Source organism: Triticum aestivum, chromosome 1A (assembly GCF_018294505.1).
Source record: "Triticum aestivum cultivar Chinese Spring chromosome 1A, IWGSC CS RefSeq v2.1, whole genome shotgun sequence".
Taxonomy (NCBI): Eukaryota; Viridiplantae; Streptophyta; class Magnoliopsida; order Poales; family Poaceae; genus Triticum; species Triticum aestivum.
The window spans coordinates 126313349-126334964 of NC_057794.1; the positions used below are offsets into that span (position 1 = coordinate 126313349).

The 21616-nt window shown below is 52.3% G+C and overlaps 2 protein-coding genes and 1 long non-coding RNA gene across 3 annotated transcripts; all 3 read right to left on the reverse strand.

The window, feature by feature from the left end:
- Positions 1-3418: 3418 nt before the first annotated feature.
- LOC123040428 (uncharacterized) lies at positions 3419-18385 on the reverse strand. Its single transcript, XR_006418161.1, has 3 exons — positions 18276-18385; positions 4713-4716; positions 3419-3439 (listed from the first exon to the last, which is right to left on the reverse strand). It is a non-coding gene; the product is annotated as an uncharacterized lncRNA (long non-coding RNA).
- LOC123040416 (uncharacterized) lies at positions 6749-7595 on the reverse strand. The gene has a single exon (XM_044463268.1). The coding sequence runs from the start codon at positions 7451-7453 to the stop codon at positions 7112-7114; it is 342 nt and encodes a 113-aa protein (XP_044319203.1). The 5' UTR covers positions 7454-7595; the 3' UTR covers positions 6749-7111.
- On the reverse strand, positions 15331-16162 carry LOC123040404 (uncharacterized). Its single transcript, XM_044463261.1, has one exon. It carries the CDS (start codon positions 16021-16023, stop codon positions 15640-15642), a length of 384 nt encoding a protein of 127 aa, XP_044319196.1. The 5' UTR covers positions 16024-16162; the 3' UTR covers positions 15331-15639.
- Positions 18386-21616: the final 3231 nt, after the last annotated feature.

Here is a 21616-nt window from a genome sequence, read left to right on the forward strand (position 1 = left end):
AACGTAGTAATTTCAAAAAAAATCCTACGCACACACAGGATCATGGTGATGCATAACAACAAGAGGGGATAGTGTTGTCCATGTACCCTCATAGACCGAAAGCGGAAGCGTTAGCACAACGCGATTGATGTAGTCGTACGTCTTCACGATCCGACCAATCAAGTACCGAACGCACGGCACCTCCGAGTTCAGCACATGTTCAGCTCGATGACGTCCCTCGAACTTCGATCCAGCCGAGCTTTGAGGGAGAGTTCCGTTAGCACGACGGTGTGGTGACGATGATGATGTTCTACAGACGCAGGGCTTCGCCTAAGCACTGCTATGATATTATCGAGGTGGACTATGGTGGAGTGGGGCACCGCACACGGCTAAGAGATCCAAGAGATCAATTGTTGTATCTAGAGGTGCCCCCTGCCCCTGTATATAAAGGAGCAAGGGGGGAGAGGCGGCCGGCCAGGAGGAGGCGCGCCAAGGAGGAGTCCTACTCCCATCAGGAGTAGGACTCCCTCCTTTCCTAGTTGGAGTAGGAGAAGGGGAGGAGGAGGAGGAGGGAGAGAGGAAGGAAAGGGGGGCGCCGCCCCCCTCCTTGTCCAATTCGGACTAGAGGGGGAGGGGCGCGTGGCCTGCCCTGGCCGCCCCTCCTATTCTCCACTAAGGCCCATCTTGGCCCATTAAACCCCCGGGGGGTTCCGGTAACCCCTGGTACTCCGGTAAAATCCCGATTTCACCCAGAACACTTCCGATATCCAAATATAGGCTTCCAATATATCAATCTTTATGTCTCTGCCATTTCGAGACTCCTCGTCATGTCTGTGATCATATCCAGGACTCCGAACTTCCTTCGGTACATCAAAACACATAAACTCATAATATAACTGTCATCGAACTTTAAGCGTGCGGACCCTATGGGTTCGAGAACTATGTAGACATGACCGAGACATGTCTCCGGTCAATAACCAATAGCGGAACCTGGATGCTCATATTGGCTCCTAAATATTCTACGAAGATCTTTATCGGTCAAACCGCATAACAACATACGTTGTTCCCTTTGTCATCGGTATGTTACTTGCCCGAGATTCGATCGTCGGTATCTTAATACCTAGTTCAATCTCGTTACCGGCAAGTATCTTTACTCGTTCTGTAATACATCATCCCGCAACTAACTCATTAGTTGCAATACTTATAGTGATGTCTATTACTGAGTGGGCCCAGAGATACCTCTCTGACAATCGGAGTGACAAATCCTAATCTCGAAATATGCCAACCCAACAAGTACCTTCGGAGACACCTGTAGAGCACCTTTATAACCACCCTGTTATGTTGTGACGTTTGGTAGCACACAAAGTGTTACTCCGGTAAACGGGAGTTGCATAATCTCATAGTCATAGGAACATGTATAAGTCATGAAGAAAGCAATAGCAGAATACTAAACGATCGTGTGCTAAGCTAACGGAATGGGTCAAGTCAATCACATCATTCTCCTAATGATGTGATACCGTTAATCAAATGACAACTCATGTCAATGGCTAGGAAACATAACCATCTTTGATCAACGAGCTAGTCAAGTAGAGGCATACTGTTGGGGAACGTTGCAGAAAACAAAAAAATTCCTACGTTTCACCAAGATCAATCTATGGAGTCAACTAGCAATGAGAGGAGAGTGCATCTACATACCCTTGTAGATCGCGAGCGGAAGCATTCAAGAGAACGGGGATGATGGAGTCGTACTCGTCGTGATCCAAATCACCGATGACCAAGTGCCGAACGGACGGCACCTCCACGTTCAACACACGTACGGAGCGGATGACGTCTCCTCCTTCTTGATCCAGCAAGGGGGAAGGAGAGGTTGATGAAGATCCAGCAGCACGACGGCGTGGTGGTGGATGCAGCAATGATCGCAGCAGGGCTTCGCCGAGCTTCTGCGAGAGGGAGAGGTGTAGCAAGGGAGAGGGAGGCGCCAAGACTTGAGGTGCGGCTGCCCTCCCTCTCCCCCCCTTTGTATAGGCCCCCTGGGGGGCGCCGGCCCTGGAGATGGGATCTCCCAAGGGGGCGGCGGCCAAGGGGGTGGAGTGCCCCCCAAGGCAAGTGGAGGCGCCCCCACCCTAGGGTTTCCAACCCTAGGCGCAGGGGGGGCCAAGGGGGGCGCACCAGCCCACTATGGGCTGGTTCCCCTCCCCACTTCAGCCCATGGGGCCCTCCGGGATGGGTGGCCCCACCCGGTGGACCCCCGGGACCCATCCGGTGGTCCTGGTACAATACCGGTGACCCCGAATCTCTCCCGATGGCCGAAACTACACTTCCTATATATAATTCTTCACCTCCGGACCATTCCGGAACTCCTCGTGACGTCCAGGATCTCATCCGGGACTCCGAACAACTTTCGGATTACTGCATACTCATATCTCTACAACCCTAGCGTCACCGAACCTTAAGTGTGTAGACCCTACGGGTTCGGGAGACACGTAGACATGACCGAGACGGCTCTCCGGCCAATAACCAACAGCGGGATCTGGATACCCATATTGGCCCTCACATGCTCCTCGATGATCTCATCGGATGAACCATGATGTCGAGGATTCAAGCAACCCCGTATACAATTCCCTTTGTCAATCGGTACGTTACTTGCCCGAGACTCGATCGTCGGTATCCCAATACCTTGTTCAGTCTCGTTACCAGCAAGTCACTTTACTCGTACCGTAATGCATGATCCCGTGATCAACCACTTGATCACATTGAGCTCATTATGATGATGCATTACCGAGTGGGCCCAGAGATACCTCTCCGTCATACGAAGTGACAAATCCCAGTCTCGATTTGTGCCAACCCAACAGACACTTTCGGAAACACCTGTAATGTACCTTTATAGTCACCCGGTTATGTTGTGACGTTTGGTACACCCAAAGCACTCCTACGGTATCCGGGAGTTGCACAATCTCATTGTCTAAGGAAATGATACTTGACATTCAGAAAAGCTACAGCAAACGAACTACACGATCTTTGAGCTAAGCTTAGGATTGGGTCTTGTCCATCACATCATTCTCCTAATGATGTGATCCCGTTATCAATGACATCCCCATGTCCATAGTCAGGAAACCATGACTATCTGTTGATCAATGAGCTAGTCAACTAGAGGCTCACTAGGGACACATTGTGGTCTATGTATTCACACATGTATTACGATTTCCGGATAATACAATTATAGCATGAATGATAGACAATTATCATGAACAAGGAAATATAATAATCATTTTATTATTGCCTCTAGGGCATATTTCCAACACATACTAGTGACACTCTGTTTGTTTATGTATTCACACAAGTATTATGTTTCCGGTTAATACAATTCTAGCATGAATAATAAACATTTATCATGATATAAGTAAATAAATAATAACTTTATTATTGCCTCTAGGGCATATTTCCTTCACGAAGCTCTTCCCTCTGCTGCGAAGAAAGGGGGCGGTATTCCTCTTGAACGCGCGACGGATCGCCGCCGCCATCACCACTGTTGTCGCGGGGGAAGCCAGGAGGACTGTGTGGTCTGTTGACCATCAAGACTTCCGTCGCGGGATCACTGCTGTCGCACTCGGATGCGGTCCCGATGGAGCCAGGTCAAACAGGTCATAGAGAGTTTCGTCGGGCTCGATTACCGCGACTTGTGGGGTGGCCGACTGACGGGCCACTGCGTGTCTCACCCACCGCTGGAGCCGCGACCGACCGAAACCCTTGCGCCGGCGAACAGCGGGGGGCGAGGACACCATAGGAGCCAACCGATACTGGGTCGACGGCTGCCAGAAAAGGACGCCGCGGAGGCACGCGTGAAATTGCATCGTCTCGCGGACGGGGAGCGCCTCGACGTCGAGTGGAGATTCCTGAAGCCAAGCAGAGTCGTCGGCAACAAAAACGAGCACGCCGAGACGGATCTCGCGGCCCTCAGTCAGTCCGTCGACGGAAACCATGATGATGAGAATCGGAAAAAATCGCAACTCCACCAAAAAGTCGCTAAGATACCTGCCCTATGGTGGGCGCCAACTGTCGTGGATCTAAGACTGACAGTAGAATGGGGGGGTAGGTATGAGGAGGCAAGATCCTAGCTATGGCGAAGTTGTACACACGAGTTTTACGAGTTCAGGCCGTTCGCAGAGGAAGTAACAGCCCTACGTCTCGGTGCCCGGAGGCGGTCGACTGGATTATGTGTGTGTGTGGGTGTGTGTGTTACAGGGGGTGTGAACCCTTGTCCCGGAGGAGGGGGTGGCTTATATAGAGTGCGCCAGGACCCCAGCTTCCCTCTGTTACACAGAGTTCAATGTACATAAAGATGAGGCGTTACTGGTAACGCCAGCCTTAAATGCCTTGATGGCCTTAAAGATTATAGAGTGAACGTTCGTCTGTTGCCGTTCCAGATGACTCCTGGTCTTCAATAGGTCGAGTGGATTCTTGTATGGTCAAGTGGTCGATTGGTCGAGCGACTTCAGGAAGGAGGGGTCTCCGAATAGCTCATCTGTCGAGTGGATTGCACTCGACACCTTTGTTGGGCCCTCCCTGTGGTCTCTTGAGCTTCTTTACTTCTATGACAGTGACCTTGGATAGGACGTATAGGTCAGGCCTATGACCCTACCCCAGGTCTATATCATCATCAAGGACCTTTGACTCGAGGTAGAGCTAGAACTCTCGAGACCGAGGTGACTTCTCTCCTTAGTGATATTACATACGATCCTCTCGAGACATGGCTACTACCTAAATTCGAGATGTTGTGCATGATTAGGTACCAAGAGGATCCTCCTGAAGATGTACGTGAAGACGGACAACCAGCCAAGTTCATGGATGAAGAGAACCGATGGAAGGAGTCAAGAACAACTCTCAGGCCCCGGACATCCGGCCATAACCCCGGACATCTGGCCCCTGGAGGTGTCACCTGCAGCAACGGACCAGCGGCCAAGTCTACAGGGCCCGTACATCCGGCGACCGGCCCGGACATCCGGGCCCGATCCGGAAATCTGGCCTCCCGCCCGGATATCCGGACACAACCGATCCAGAGGACAGAAGAGACGCCCCATCAGCCCGGACATCCGGCCCCAGCCCCGGATATCCGGCTCCTCCCGAAGGCCCGGATATCCGGCCGGACGCCCAGGCATCCGGTCGTGTCTGTCTACGCACAGTAAAGGGCCGAGGCCCATGTACCCTTTCGCCCTCCTAGACTATATATACTCTTCTCCTACCTACGTTTTAGGGTTATCTTTGTGTTAGCTCATTAGTGAGATAGAGCTTCGCTCATCCATCCGGATCTACTCCACGAGAGAGACCGCGGCCCCTCTTCGGAGAAGATCCACTTGGATTCAAGACCTCCTCAGGGAGAAGACCATCAAGACCTCCTGACCGGTTACCATTTGTATCGTCCCTTGTTCACTCTGGATGTTGTATCTCCTCTCGTGTTTCGAGGATCTAGCACATGTGTGACTTAATCTTGTTGGTTTGAGTGTTTCTCTTTGTGCCCCTTTGTGATTTTCCCTCGTGTTTCCCCACGTGTTCTTCGTGTTCATTGCGGGATCCGCTTCTTTCGTGAAATATCGATCCCTAGGGTTTCCACCCTACATCAGGTCAGGTGGGCCAGCGTGGGTCAGGTCCAACGTGACGGGCATGCCCGAACGCCACATATCCGTCCCTTATTTGAGTTGGATATGAGGGATGCCGGTCAGCCCGGGCGTTTGAGGCGCCTATCTGAGTCAAAATTTTGTGACCGGACAATGACCGGGCGGTCTATCCAGACTTATGAGACGCATGGGTGTAGATGCTCTCATACGAAGTATTTTTGTTAGTCACACGAAGTTTCATCACTATGCACAACCTGCCTCAACCTCAGGTAACCTCAGGTTAGTTGGTGTAGAGTAGACTACGCTAGGTTGATTATCAGAATCATTGCAGTATCAGTGTAAATTGATTCTCAGAATCATTATAGCATCAGTAGCCTTGTTTGGATACACAGTTTTACCAGTACTAGTTTTCCATAGACTCGCATAACCGCCTAACAAACTAAAACCATGTTTGGGCTTTCCACCAAAAACATGGATAAGCAGGATTTGGTTTCCACAAACCAGGAATCTACGTTTTGTGAAAAACTACTAATAGTTGTTTTTTGGGAAAACACGATCGTAGAAACCCATCGCAACTGATTTTTTTCAGTTCCACTTCTTTCGCAACAAATCCATTAGCACTGATTTTACAGTTATCAGGAGCTTGGATGGCCGGCGTGCATGCAAATTGACCCTGAGCATCAGCTCTCTACCGTCGGCCTGTACGTCGATGGAAGCGGATGTCGCCGCCCGTGCGGGGCAAGTGGAAGCGTTCACTGCCGTGCGCGTGCCGTGTTGGCGAGGGGAAGTAGCCACCGCCGTGCGCGTACGCCGGAGTCGTCATTAAGAAGCGGTCGATGCCGTCGTCCGCGCGCGACGAGTCGTCGAGGGAAAGCGGCTGCTGCCGTGCGCTCACGGCCAGTCCCCAGATGAAAGACGTTGCCGTCGTCTGCAACCAGCAGCTGAGCTTACCAAACATAGTTTTCTATAAACCGGTTATTCACAAAATAGTAGATAAAACTGGTTTTCCTAGAAATTAGCTGAAAACGCATTTTCTGTATTCTTATCGCTAATCTCCATTATCCAAACAACCACTTAGGGGCCAAAGGGCATCACTATAGCATCACAGGGGTATTGCATTTTATTTTTTTGCAGATCTGATAGAGTACTCCAGATCCAGAATAAATCCGTAGCCTGATAGCGGTATCCCATTACACTCAATTGACTAGCATCATCTGAAAACCCAAGTCTGTAAACGCTCTCTCACAACACAACACATATAGTGATGGCGACATGTTTTTTTTAGATCTTCAGGGGGGTTTACATGGAAACATTTGCACATGGTGTGTAATTACAAAAGAGTAAAAGAGAAGATCGGGGAGGGACCAATCCTAAAACCAGACCCCTCCCGTATTCACATCTAGCGTCTCGCCGTCTCCTCCATGATTACAGCACGGCGAGAAACATGACTATGTACAAACGCACTGAACACCAGTTTGTGTGGTGGTGTCGGCGGGTTCGTTGGTTGGTGGCTGGTCCTCCTAGGTGGAGCGGGCGAGGCGGGACGCGATGGCGGAGTGGTACATGGCGTCGTGGAAGCTCTCCATCCCCGACATCCGAGCCCGCAGCTGCCTCGCTTTCTCCTCCGTCAGGCCGACGAACGTCTTCTCCTCCACTTCGACCACCGGCGTCGGCGCCGCGGCCTCCATATAGTCCGCCCGTCCAGACCACCCGACCAGTGGCGCCCACCACTTGCCTCCCTTGGGCGCCCCAGCGCGGACCCGCCCACCAGCTCCCGCCGTGACGGAGGCGGCGCGCGGCCGGAGCGCGGCGGACGGGCGGGCGGAGAAGGAAACCACGGATGCTGAGGGTGCCATTGCCATTGATTTGCTCGGCCTGCTGCTTCGCTCGTGAGCTTCTGCTGGGTTTTGCCTCGAGTCCACTGAACGCACGGCGAGACGAGATGAGACGAGAGATGTGCTTTGTGAGGTCTGTGTTGCGCTGAGGGAGTGAGATGGGATGGAGTTGTTGGCGCGAGGGATGGGAGATTTATACCGGCGCGCGGCGGGAGAGGGGAGGGGTGGATAGGGACGCCGCGTGGACGCGTGTGGGCGGGGGCGGCATCCGCTAGGAGGGTGCGCGTGACGTGTGACCGCGTCCACTGGCCGTTCGGGTGTGGTGCTTTCATTTGCCACGAACATCACGTTCTTCGAGGGCGTCGCCAGCACCGAGTTTTTCCGACCGGGACTCGCACACGCACCTAAATTCACCACGAGCGCAAATTCGTTAGGGTAGAATACGTCAAGGCTGATGAAGATAATAAGACAGGAATTAGCACCTCGTGAAATCACGTCCAAAACTACACATCCTGCCAAGATACGCCATCGGTAATTCGATATTAGCCTATGACAAAGCTTATGATGATATTGCACAAATTAACATTTTTTTAGGGTACAAATTAACATTTTTATCTAGTGATGATGGCTTGAAAAGGTTAACTTCTAAGACACACCATTGATTATTCTTAAAAACTTAACATGGTTTGATTTAAGAAACTTAAATCACCCGAGCCTTTTTTCCCTCTTGTTGCAAGTACTTTCTCGTCTCCGAGGCAATGAGAAATGTTAGTATTCACATGTTACATAGATTATTTTATGTGTTGGTACTTTTGCTTCAGCTCATTGCTCCTAGCCTCAACTCTTGTTGTGGAAGACTGGAATGCTGTGCAACACAATTGCTTTGATCGGTGCACCAGGCATGTATATATGATGTATGGAGGGGGCCACAACCTCAACTATACATATGAACTAGGAGGTGGGCTCAAGACACAATATACATGTACACAATATATTCAACACCCCCGCTCCCGCAGTCGAAGCGGCGCTGGAGACGCAGAGACTGGAACGAAACTCCTCGAAGATGGAAGTCGGCAGTCCCTTAGTCATCACATCAGCGAACTGTTGTGCAGTCGGAACATGGAGGACCCGAATACGTCCAAGGGCCACCTGCTCACGCGTAAAGTGAATGTCCAGCTCAATGTGCTTAGTCCGGCGGTGATGGACGGGGTTGGCGGAAAGGTACACCGCAGAGACGTTGTCACAGTAGACAATCGTAGCCTGGGAGACATCATGATGCAACTCCTGAAGTAGCTGTCATAGTCAGGTGCACTCGTTGACAACGTTAGCCACTGCTCGGTACTCAGCCTCCGCGCTAGAGCGTGAAACGGTGGGTTGTCGCTTGGACGCCCATGAGACGAGTGAAGGACCTAGGTAAACGCAGTAGTCAGAGGTGGAGCGACGGGTGTTCGGGAAGCTGGCCCAGTCCGCGTCGGAATAGGCCACCATCTCCAGAAAAGTGTACACCGTGAGAGTGAGCCCAAGAGCCATCGTGCCACGGATGTAGCGGAGAATCCGCTTCACGAGGGTCCAATGGGAGTCACGAGGGGCGTGCATATGGAGAGACACCTGCTAAACAGCATACTGTAGATCCGACCGAGTGAGAGTCAGATACTGAAGAGCACCAACAATGGATCGGCAGAACGGTGCATCCGACGCGGGCGAGCCCTCGAGAGCAGAAACCTTGGCCTTCGTGTCAATAGGAGTAGCGACATGGTGACAATTGAGCATGTCGGCACGCTCAAGTAGCTCATGCGCATACTTCTGCTAATGAAGGAAGAAGCCGTCGGGTCGCCGAACAATCTCAATGCCAAGAAAATAATGTAGAGCGTCCAAGTCCTTGATGGCAAACTCGTCACGCATCCGGAGAGTAATCTGCTGAAGAAGGGCTACAGAGAAGGCCCTCAGGATGATGTCGTCGACATAGAGGAGCAAATATGCAGTTGTGTCGCCGCGGTGATAGACAAACAGTGAGGCATCCGAACTAGTAACGCTGAAGCCCAGTGTTTGAAGGAACCGGGCGATACGCTGGTATCAGGCACGAGGTGCTTGCTTGAGCCCGTAGAGAGACCGGGACAACAAACACACATGCCCAGGAAGAGATGCGTCGACGAAACCGGTGGGCTGCTCACAGTAAACCTGCTACTCAAGATGGCCATGAAGGAAGGCGTTGGAGATATCCATCTGATGAACCGGCCAGCCTCGGGAAACCGTCAGCTGGAGAATAGTGCGGATCGTGCCCGATTTGACAACCGGTGCAAACGTCTTAGTGAAGTCGACGCCAGCACGCTACCGAAAACCACGGACCACCCAGCGAGCCTTGTAGTGCTCAAGTGTACCATCCGAGCGGGTCTTATGGCGAAAGACCCACCTGCCGCTGATGACATTGTCGCGAGAAGGCCGATGAACCAGTGTCCAGGTACGGTTCCGCTAAAGAGCGTCGAACTCTTACTGTATCGCAGCAAGCCAGTGAGGATCACGAAGGGCTGCTCTGGCAGACACAGGAATCGGTGACGGCTCGGTGGTGAAGGCGACGAGGAGATACTTGTCGCTGGAGTACCGCAGACTCAGGCGGTGAACGTTGGCTTGAGCCCGAGTGATGGGGCGAGACGGCAACTCCGGAACGAGGCCCGAGGAGGCGGCTGCCGAGACCGCGGGTGAGGCGACTGGCGATGCGGCCAGTGAAGGGGCAGCGGCCGAGGCACCTGAGGCAGCCGTGGAGAGTGCGACGCCCGAGGCACACATGACGCCCGAGGCGGGCGAGGAGCCCGAGGCAATGGGGCTGCCCGAGGCAGCCGGAGAGGGCGCCGGCGGCGAAGCCGGCGAGGACGGCAACGGCGGCGTGGGGGCGGGAGGCGCAGCTCGTCCCACGGCGCGAGGACCGCCAAACCCGGAGGCAGTCCAAGAGTCGAGCGGGGCCGTCCACCTGACGGGGTCGCCGAAGGGTCGTCGGTGGCCGGTGGCAACGGGGCGACGAGAGGTACCTGCTGCTGAAATGAAATACATATGAACTAAAAGGTGAGCCCAAGACACAATATACACATACATAATAAATTTAACACTTGTCACTCTAATGTTGCTGTTTATAGGGGTTCTTTGTAGTATTACCTTTCTTCTTCTTTTTCTGGGAATTATGTTTTGAACCCTCTCCTAGGAGAATTGAGCATGTTGGTTTGAAAAATGTACATGCTTCTTTATTTTGTCTCTTGATGTTTTTTCCTTGTCTCATTCATGATGCTACTGCCACCTTAACTTTGTATAGGAGCCTTCTCTATCTAGTTGGGATAGACCTGGCCATCCACTGGGCCGGGCTTGACCACGCCCGAGGTAAAAAACTCAGGCCTGAGCCTGGCCCCGTCCGGTCGTCGGGCCTACTTTTCAGGCCCAAGCTTGGCCCGTCACTGCAAAAAATCACCGGGCATTGGGCCTCGGCCGGGCCTCTTCAGTAAATGGCAGAAACAACGGGCCTGGGCCCAGCTCGACCTAGTCTTCGGGTTCAAAACGTAGGCCCGAGCCCGGCCCGAAAGCAGCGTCGAGCCGGGCCGGTCGGATTGCCCATGGCCAAGACTAAGTTGGAAGGCCCTTTTGGTAATTTTGGATATGTTTGTCTAGTTTACGGGTGTGTTTTGTGGGTCCTTTGCATGTGCTCCTCTAACATTGTTCTAGGATCTACTATAGGCCGGATATTCACACGACTCTCCATTCCTATGGCGTGAAAGTTTAACTCAACACTACTTTTTGTTGGTCGGTAGGCCATCGACATATTTATCAAGATTTTTCATGTATATCTTATTTGTATTTGTATTGCAATATCAGTATCCGAGCAGCAAGTTTGTGTCAGGCTCAAGGACAAGAAGGGGTAGAAGAACAACAATAGAAACAATACCGCTAGTGTCGACTAAAGGACAAGAAACTCCGCCATTTTTAGAGCCACTTCGAGAACCCAGAGAGATAAGAAGCATAGAAGGGACCGAGAGTGCATAAAAGGTTGTGTTGAGAAGTTTAACTTCAGCCTCAAGTTCATATTGCTACCGAGGTTTTCCCGAGGTATATGGCCAAAATGCTAACCACTTCTCATCGTACTGAGTTTGCAAAAGGGCTGAAGCTTAGAGCATCTCCAACAGCCGCGCTAAGCGCCGCGCGCGCTTTGGCTGGTTTAGCGCGCCCGCCTGCGCTGGCTCCAACAGCCGCGTTATAATGCAGCGCGCGCGCGCCGCTCCAGCAGAGCGCAAAAATATAGCGCGCGCGCCGCACAAACCACATATACATATCATGAGCAAAAATGATCAAACAAACAAAATAAATCAATAATAAATAATTCAATTTCGTTATCATTACAACTCAAACAAATAGTTTATCGTTCAGTACAACAAATGCAATAAACACAACAAATAGTTCATGAACAATACAATGTCGAATGTAGATATCATCATGCTCTTTGTCGTCCATGCCATGCCCACCACTCTTCAATCAAATCATTCTGAAGTTCATTGTGCGTTGCGGGACGCCGAATGGCATGATAGGAGGCAATAAAACGGGCTACCCTTTCAGCCCTCCGTCGCACTCGCACGGGATATCCCAAGAGCTCATACCGTGAGTAGTCTAATTCTTGGCCACGCTCATTCTTGATGATCATGTTGTGCATGATCACACAAGCGTGCATGATGTACCAAAGCATTTTTTGATCCCAAAATCTAGCCGGTCCTCTCACAATAGCAAATTGGGCTTGCAAAATCCCAAATGCTCTCTCCACATTTTTTCTAGCCGCCGCATGAGCATTGTGGAAGTCAAGATTTTTCTTACCTTCCGGCTTTTCCAACGGCTTCACGAAGGTTTGCCACTTTGGATAGATGTCATCCGCTAGATAATAGCCATAGTTGTACGTACGACCATTTGCTACAAACTGCACCGGTGACAACTCACCATTTGCAATCTTATTCATCAGTGGTGACCGGTTGATAACATTGATGTCATTCAAAGATCCAGGCATTCCAAAGAATGCATGCCAAATCCAAGTCTCCTGATCGGCCACCGCTTCAAGGATTATAGTGGAACCCCTTTTTTGGCCGTGGAATTGCCCATGCCATGCCTTTGGACAATTCTTCCAACTTCAATGCATGCAATCTATTGAGCCAAGCATGTCAGGAAAACCGCGAGCTTTGTTCATCGCCAATGGCCTTGCGACGTCTTCAGCATTGGGAGATCTCAAATACTCCTCGCCAAACACTTACACAATTCCCACTGCAAAGCGCTTGACACACATGATGGCTTGGCTCTCACCCATAGCCAAGTGATCATCAACAAGATCAGCCGGTATACCGTATGCCAACATACGCAAAGCGGCTGTCACCTTCTGAAAGGTGCTATGCCCGAGCTCTCCGGCGGCATTCCTCCTTTGCTGAAAAAAACGGTCATGGCTCGCTAGTTTCTCTGCAATGCGCTTGAACAACTCGGTGCTCATCCTAAACCAGCGACGAAAATACGACTCGGGGTATATGGGATTCTCCGCAAAATAATGCCTGATCAATCTGTTATGGGCATCGATCCTATCCCTCCAAATTTTCTGCCGACCCATAACCGAACCATCGTGCTTCGTTTTTTTATATGCATAGCTAGGATCATTGCAAGATCCTCCTCCTCTTCCATATCAAATTCTTCTTCGGAAGAATCATACAACGAACTCATCTACAATGTTCAATACTATACTATAAAAACTACAATTCAAAACATGCATTAAATTCATGAAGTTTTAGCAATACATACCTTGTAGGCGTTTTGTCAAACACCTTGCGGGCGCGGCGCGGCAGCGAGCACTCGGGCGCTGTTCCTCGGACGACGGAGGCGCGCGAGCGCCGGCGGGACTAGGTGGGGATGGGGCGGAAGCGCGGGCGCACGGGGATAGGCCGGGGAAGCCTGAACGGTCGCCGGGGGGCGCGGGCGGCGGCGGCGGCGGCGCGGCCAGACGGGGGGTGGAAGTGGGAGAGGAAGTGCGGGCGCGAGCGTTGGAGTGTGCCGCGCGCTGCAGCAGGCGCCCGAAATACACCGCGCGGCTAAGTATTTTCGACCGCGTGCCCAATCAGTTATAGCGCGCGCGCCGTTTTTGCGCGCCCGCTGGAGCGACCCGCCGCGTTGCGCGCGCGCTAAAACGGCCTAATTTACGGCGCGGCACTAGTTTAGCGCGGCTGTTGGAGATGCTCTTAAACAGCTAAGTTCGGCGCTTAAGAAAAATAAGAGCAAACCAATCATGTTTCCTTTTGCAGTTGTACTCCTCCTGATCTACATGCACATACAAGCAACGACACGTCAGACGCGAATGCGTGGCCGGAAACACTCTTGCTCCTACCTAGGTCACTCGCATGTTTCTCAAGCGTGCTCATTCCTGCCGAGCCCACGTATTTGCAACTTTCTTATACCTGGCCTTTGGCAAGTGGCAACTAGCAAGCGGGGACTTGCATTGCCTGCCCCAAAGCTTGTGTATGAATCAGCTGCTGGATTTCCAAGGGCCATACAAGGGGTCGCTTCGAAGAAGAAAAAAGTTCTTATATACAGCGAGAAAATACTAGTACGGAAAACAGTTTATGTAAGAGTAAAATATCCGTCCTTGTCACTTCCTCGTTCCTACTAGATATGGCCAGTTTGTATTTCACAAAATGTCGCTTTCCACCAGCTAGGCAGCCGTCTCTAAGCGCTCTAGTTAACACATTTTCTTATCGTAGATTTTATCCTGCTATGAGAGACTCCCTTGGCATTAGCCTTGTACGGGTTCATGAGAAAATCATACAGAGAATGATATGGGAGGTGCGTGGTTATTTCCTCTTGCTTTCGTAGGGTTCTTTCTTTCCAGAAGGCGAGTACTGACTGAACTATTGATGCGCATGAAGATTGTGTGTGTGAAGATTACATAGTTAAAGCATGATTTGGGTCTGGATGGATGCTGCCAGGAGATAGTTGAGCACTTAATTTTGCTGCTCAAAAGATAGCAGTATGCCTGTCAGGGCCATAACTGAACCCGCGCTACTGTCAGTTACCACTCTACAGTCTACACTTCATCAGTTAGCCAACGGCTCAGATTGAAAGTGGTGAAGGAGGGTGGACGACCCAGAAGTCACAAGTTACAGTTGCGCTTAATAAAACAGTTGCATTGAGCTTTACTCTGTTAGTCGAACCCTCCGCCCGATCTCCAATCGACCTACGATTCGATCGTAACATTGCAGTTCCAAAACTGTAGTCATTTCCTAAGTTCTTCAGCCGAGCCTTCTACCAGGATGCTTCGCGAGACAGAATAATGTAAAACACCGGCGCACACCGGTTAACATCACACGGTTTAGCAAGTGTCATCATGCGTGGCCGGTCGTCCTCACGATTGATATGCCGCAGCCCACGGGATGAGCCAATGCCATTTGCGAATAGTATAATACGGCAAAAAAGCACACTTGCTTTAGATTTAAGGTAAAGCTGCCGGCCTGCCGGGCACTTGACACTACTACACGTTTTACTACCGGGCAAACAACTGGCCGACTGACTCGAGGCAGAGTACTTTGTGCAATTAAGTAGAAGATCCGGAGATAGTTGCGTATCATGGTGGGTGGTAATGGTTCATCAGTTCGTAGTACTATATATAATATAATGTAACGCAAGCGAGGAGTTCCTTTCACATGGCCCACCCCAACCCAACCGAACGCAATCAGCTTGTGTATGCAGGTTGGTAAAGATCCTGCGTAGCAGCTGCAATGTTTTTGATTTGATTTATAGCTGCATCATAATGCTATGACAAATGACACAGAAGCCTTGCTATAGTTTGTTGAGGAGAAGACAACATGGAGCGCGGCACCGTAGAGTTCAGATCCAGAATTAATCGGTGTTCAGAACCAAAAGAGCCACCAGCACAAGTATCACAGATCTGGGACAGCATGTTAACTGCAGATCCCTAATGTTACTACAAATGCGGGGAATCAGATTGAAACATCTGCGCCGGTAAAACAAGCAGGCCGGCGAGCGTCGCGGTGGCCGGAGACGGAGGGAATGGATCAACCCTAAAACTAGATCTCATTTCCGACCTCTCTCCTCTAAACTTTAACACATGACAACAACAATTATAGCAGAAAGGACACACAGGCACATCAACTTGTCTGCTAGTGTCGGCGGGTTGGCTGGCGGTCTGTCCGGCGGCCTAGCTAGGTGGAGCGCGCGAGGCGGGAGGCGATGGCGGAGTGGTACATGGCATCGTGGAAGCTCTCCGTCTCCACCATCCGCGCCCGCAGCTGCCGCGCCTTCTCCTCCGTCAGGCCGCCCACGAACGACCTCCCCGCCTTCTCCTCCTCCTCCGCCGCCATCGCCATCGCCATCGCCGGCGCCGGTGCCGCGGCCTCGATGTAGTCCGCCCGCCCAGACCAGCCGAGCAGTGGCGCCCACCACTTGCCTCCCTCGGGGGCTACCGCCGCGCGGACCCGCCCGGCGCCCACGGAGCCAGAGGCGGAAGCGGCGCGGGGCCGGAAAGTCGTTCCCGTCGATGGGCGGGGGGAGAAGGAGACGGCGGATGCAGGCGGTGCCATGTCCATTAGCTCGGTCGCTTGCTTCGCTTGTAAGCTTCTATGTATGGGGTTGCTTTGCTATCGGTTTGGTGAGAGATGATGGGGATTGTAAGCTTTGAATGCTTGAGCTTGCGAGATGGAGAGTTGGAGATGGCGGAGATTTATAACGGATTAACGGGTCAGGGGAAAAGGATGAAGAGTGGATAGGAACGGCGCGTGGACGCGCGGGGTGGGGGTGCGCTTTTCCGTTACACGTGACGTGTGATCGAGTAGACTCATGCACGCACCTGGATCACCGCGAGAGACGGCAGCAAATACACTACGAGCAAATCAAACTGTGGTTGGATGGTTATTAGAGAGACTCTGTTATCCCTAATCCATGAGAGTTTAAATCTTGGTGCTCGCATTTATTCTTGAATTTATTTTAGAATTTTCGACGATTCTCATTCAGTGGGAGAAGACGTTCCCGTCGACGACAAGGTGCCTACGGTGACTTCGTAAATTTCAAAATGATATGCCGGCTCAGTCTTTCGGAGGTGCTCATAGGGATAGGGTGTCGGATTTCGGGTTCCGACAAAACTTTTAAGGTTCGAACACTAGGGTGTGTGCGAAGATCTCTCCCTCACTGATCATGCCCTCAAGCACTTCGCGATCTCAAAGGCTAGCTCGACAAATTCACAACACAAGAGACACAAGATTTATACTGGTTCAGGCCACCGTTGCGGTGTAATACCCTACTCCAATATGGTGTGGTGGATTGCCTCTGGGGGGCTGATAATGAACAGTACAAGGGGAGGAACAGCCTCCTGAGGTGAGGTGTTCTTGTGCTAAGTGAGTGTGTGAATGGATTGGATCTAGGTCTCCAATCACTGCCCCTCTATGGTGGTGGCTAATCCTATTTATTGAGGCCCTGATCCTCTCCCTAAATATTGAGCGGAAAGTGAGCCAACAACGGCCAATTTAAAAGGGGATAACTAGTACAAGTTATCCTGACAAAAGCAGTCTTCGCCTGCAAAAGGCTCTCGTGGTGACACCGTCTTGGGCTCCACGGTGACCTCCGCCATGCCGTCCTGCTCGTCTTGGTCTCGTTGCACCGACGCCTCGGTACTCTTCGTCTACGCGTGCTTCCTTAGCACCAAAAAGAAAACAAGGACACTGTGAGCGATGGCGCGCGCCTGGCACCCGCCTGACCTCGATCGTCATGGCGCACGTCATTGGAACCTCGCGAGGTTTGTCTGGCCTTGATCTCTCCGCCCCTCGCGAACCAGCTTGGTGAGGCCGCTCCTGAGGAGGTCTTGTGTCGTCCGCCTCGCGAGGCTTGACCCCTCGCGAGGGTCTTGAATGCTTGTTGGTGAAGATGGGCCGTACGGGCCCGCTGGCAAAGCCACGCCGTGGGACACAGGCAGACAAGTCTGGGGACCCCCGTTCCCAGAACGCCGATAGTATCCCCCGGGCCCAAGGCGCGCTCGGGCTTGGCTTCGAGGCGAAGCCAAAGGGGCAAGTGCGAAGCGCCGCGGGCCCCAATAGCATGTGGCCTTGCTCGACATGTGGCGGTTGATTGGATGTAGGCGTCTCCGCTTCCCCACGCAACCTCGACAACTACCCGACTTGACGAGTCCCTGCTGCCGAAATGAGCACTAAAGACTTTTCAAGAAATCTCCTCCAAATCACCAGTATGACTATCGAAATCGTGAGCATCAGCATGTAGGTTCCAGATCCAAGTGGTAGTATCAGGGCCCTTAGCTAGTGTTCTTGAGAAATGGCTGGGTCTGACCCATTTCTCAAAAGATGTTTTTACAGGATCCCTATCCACAACAATTTTTACTTCTAGTTCTGACGAACGAATAATCATTAAGTCCTCCTCTTTCCGGACGATAGCCATGCACCACCTGTGTCCGCATTCCCGAGGGCACCCCTCTCTTTCAAGAGGATTCACGGCATGCCAAGCCCTGGTAAGGTTCTTCGCTTTGCATCGAATTAAACCACATGCTCCACCGCTTGTGCGGGCCCCCGTGGTGGATTCACAATCCACTGCCTTGATCCACTTGGCTACATCCGCCCCTTATCCAGCTAAAGGATTTTTTTTCTTTTTTCCATTGATCATTATTCTATTTATTCTGACCTCCGTCCTTCGATCGAGATATTGGACATAGGATGCCACTCTTTAAAAAGGAAAAAAGAAGTAATCAGCTGTGACACGAAAAAAATGAATCCTTTTGTAGTAGTCCCCCAACCCGGGGCGACTTTCCCATATTCTGAATTCAAGGGTTTCAGTAAACTACTTGCACCAGTTCGTTTTGGCCTAGGTTTAGAACTATCTTCAACGGTTTGTGTAGCCATAAATTCTATTTAATCATTGGTGTTGACTTTGTATACTATTCCGTTGTAGTCGGCTCCTCGGTCAATTCTTTCGAAGGGATCCTTTTCCTCGTTCGAGAGTCTCCGCCCTTCTTCCACTCCGTCCCGAAGACTAACTAAGACCAATTGAGTCACGCAACACCAAATCCTTCTAAAGCCCAAACTTCCATTTCTCCTACTCATTGTCCCCCTTGCTTGGCTCTTCCTCTAACCGGTTTTTGTGTAACAAGTGAGTAGGGCCCAGTAGAACGCCCATGAATTTTCTCATCAACTTGATGAATTAATTTTAAGATATAGGACTTCCCTATTAGAACAGGTTGCTGGATGCACACGAACGGTAACATTCCATAAGTCTATTGGAACTGGCTCTCTATCCATGGAATCTCATCCATCATCCATACATAACGAATTGGTATGGTATATTCATACCATAACATAAGAACAACAAGAACTCGAATTCTTATCGATACTGGAACTCAAAGCATAGGAGGGAAAGTCGATTTATGGATGTACTGTTAAATAGAGCACCTACCCTGTATAGACTAGGCATATAGGCCTTTCAACCCACTTTAGTAGAGGGGCGTACTATTTCTTTACACCCATTAGTGTGTAAGGGTTTCAATGCGGACTTTGATGGAGATCAAATGGCTGTTCATCTACCTTTATCCTTGGAAGTAAAAATTCTGGTGTCCTTGCCCGATAATAAGCACTAGCAGGTTGGTGAAGCATAATCCTCGCGTGAGGGAATGCTATACGCTTGGTGGGTTCTCCTCCAAGCAGAATGAAGGACGCCGCATGCAAGGGAAAAGCATCATTATTACATTAGATCGTGGAGGCCGACGGTTGGCCTCCCTTTAACTATAAATGGGAGGTGGGGGCGGAGCCCCATCACTCGTCTCTCCTCTGCCTCTCCCGCTTCTCCTCCTTTCTTGCTCCACTCCTTGTTGGTGCAGTCATGGCAGCGATTCGGAGGTTCTCGGCCACGAAGAAGGGCAAGGCTCCCCTCAACGAGCCCGAGCTGCTCCCGCTGAAGAAGAAGAGGTCCCATCATCGCGAGATGGTGGTGAGGCCGGTGGGGTCATGGCTGTGGTACGAGAGGCCGCCTCCTGGGTACCCGTTGCCCTTGTATGCTCACGCCGATAATTTCGAAGGGAGGAGCGGTGAGCGCCGCCGCCCGTGCCAGGGCCGAGGCCACCGTGCCGCTAAGGCAAGCGCCGTCGCCCCAGGGGTCCATGCCACGGACTCTTCGCGCGAGTTCGTGTTGTGTACGGCGATGCCCCCGAGCACTTGGATTCGCTTCCCTTCCTTCTTCTCTGCAGAGATGCCGCCAAGGGGACCTCTCGAGCTTTGGCTGCAGCACGCCGACTGCGACGCCCCGGCGACTGGAGCGGAAATTGAAGCCGTCGCCTCCGGGAGGATCTTCATGACCCGAGGCTGGGGCGAGATTGCCCGAGTCTGCCGCGCGGAGGGCGCCCTCGCGATCCACTTCGAGTATGACTGCGCCTCCGTGCTGCTCTTCAAGGTCTTCGACGAGGAAGGCCACCGCCTGGAGTGCTGCCCTGAAGGAGGTCAATAGGACGGCGCAGCGGAGGGCGCTGGGCCTGTCGTAGGCCTCGCCTGCAGCTCCTCCAGCAGCAGCGGCGACTCGTGGTGGTCCAGCGACTCTCCCGAGCTCGTGGAGTCTCCGGAGACGAGCGACGATAGCTACGTGCCTCGAGCCCCCGTTGCGCCCGGAGCAAAGGCTGTAGCGTTTGGCCGCCATCGTCGATGATCTGGATGGGGTTGGCGCCGGCCTCTCGTGGCTCACTGTTGATGATGGCGTCGGCGTCGTCCGGCGCGTGTAGATAGAGCTCCTAGGGATTTCTTTCCTTTTGTTCCGTGCGAGGAATTGAAACGGACCCCGCTAGGGCGTGTAAGGCGTCTGTAATGTCCTTTGTTGATATCATCCTTATTATGAAGATGTGCATGTGTGTGCTCCGTTCCGGCTCTGTTTCCCCTTTCCAACCTCGCGATGGCGTGGTGCTCTACGCCGACAGGTTCCGGTCCCCAGGCAAGCTTTAGCCGTTGCTGGTATGTCAGGTCGCGATGCCATGGTCAAGGCCAGGAGGTGAGCGGCCCGAGGTCCAATAAGAGCCCCTGAGACGCGATGCTCAGGAGGTCCCCTTTGGCGCGCAAGCGACCACCGAGAGGTAAGAGAGGGAGATTACGTTGCCGCAGCAGGGCAGCACAAATGAGAACTCTACACTGTAGCGGTTGGTTAACCCGAGAGTGAAACTTATCTTGGCAATCCAGGGTTGGTCCTTCACGAGATGCCGAACTTGGGCGTCGGCCGCTGCTGAGTAGCTAGGTTAGGCCCGTGCGGGCCTCCCCCTCTTCTCCATGTTCTTCCTGGTGCTCTACGTCCTCAGATCCCGGCCCTCGAGCGAGCTCAGCCGCCGCTGGTATGCCAGGTCGTGATGCCGTGGTCAAGGCCAGGGGGTGAAGGCCGGAGAGCCAGTAAGAGCTTCTGAGTCGCGATGCTCAGGTGCCCCCTTTTAACGCGCAAGCGAATCGCATGGGAAAAGAGAGAGAGTCTGCGGTACCGCCTGCTATAGCCTTCAGGAAGTTTCTGCAAGTTAGCGCAAGGAAGGGCACCAATCGCCATGGTGATTGCTGATCCGCCTCTGGTACGTGGGAGGGGACTCCCTGCTGTGGAGAGCCCTCGGGGCGTGTACAACCCCGCCCTGACACATGGCTTGCACGGCAGGGCTAGACGAGGTGTGTCTGGGCACTCGTGAGCCAGCGCGGGACTCACGAGGCCCTACCTCAAGGTGGGTTGCGCCTAATCTTGATTCTTGTTCGTTGTGTTGGTCCTGCGAGGTGGTCAGACAACCTGCGCCGAACGAATTTCCTGAGGTTATCGCGTGAGAAAGCCAAGGAAGAACGGCCCCAAGAGGTGACGTGAACATGGCCGACCCGCCAGACAGAGCTCAGCCGTTGGATTTATCGACGCTGCAGGAACGGACCCGAGCATAGACGCCGTGCCTAGCCCTCTCACGCGAAGGGTCCTGAAGAAAGAGGACCAGCGTGCAGCTCCCGCGATGGGTGACAATCAAGCAGGTGATAATCATAGATAAATTAAGCATGGAAGGCAAACTAGCTCAGGTAAATGCATGAACGATACACGCCACTAGGTCCGGCCCGAGAAGCTTGGGGATGGTGCAGCCCGAGGGGAGCCCCCGGCAAGGTAAGATAAAGACATAAAAAAGAAGGGATACATGTA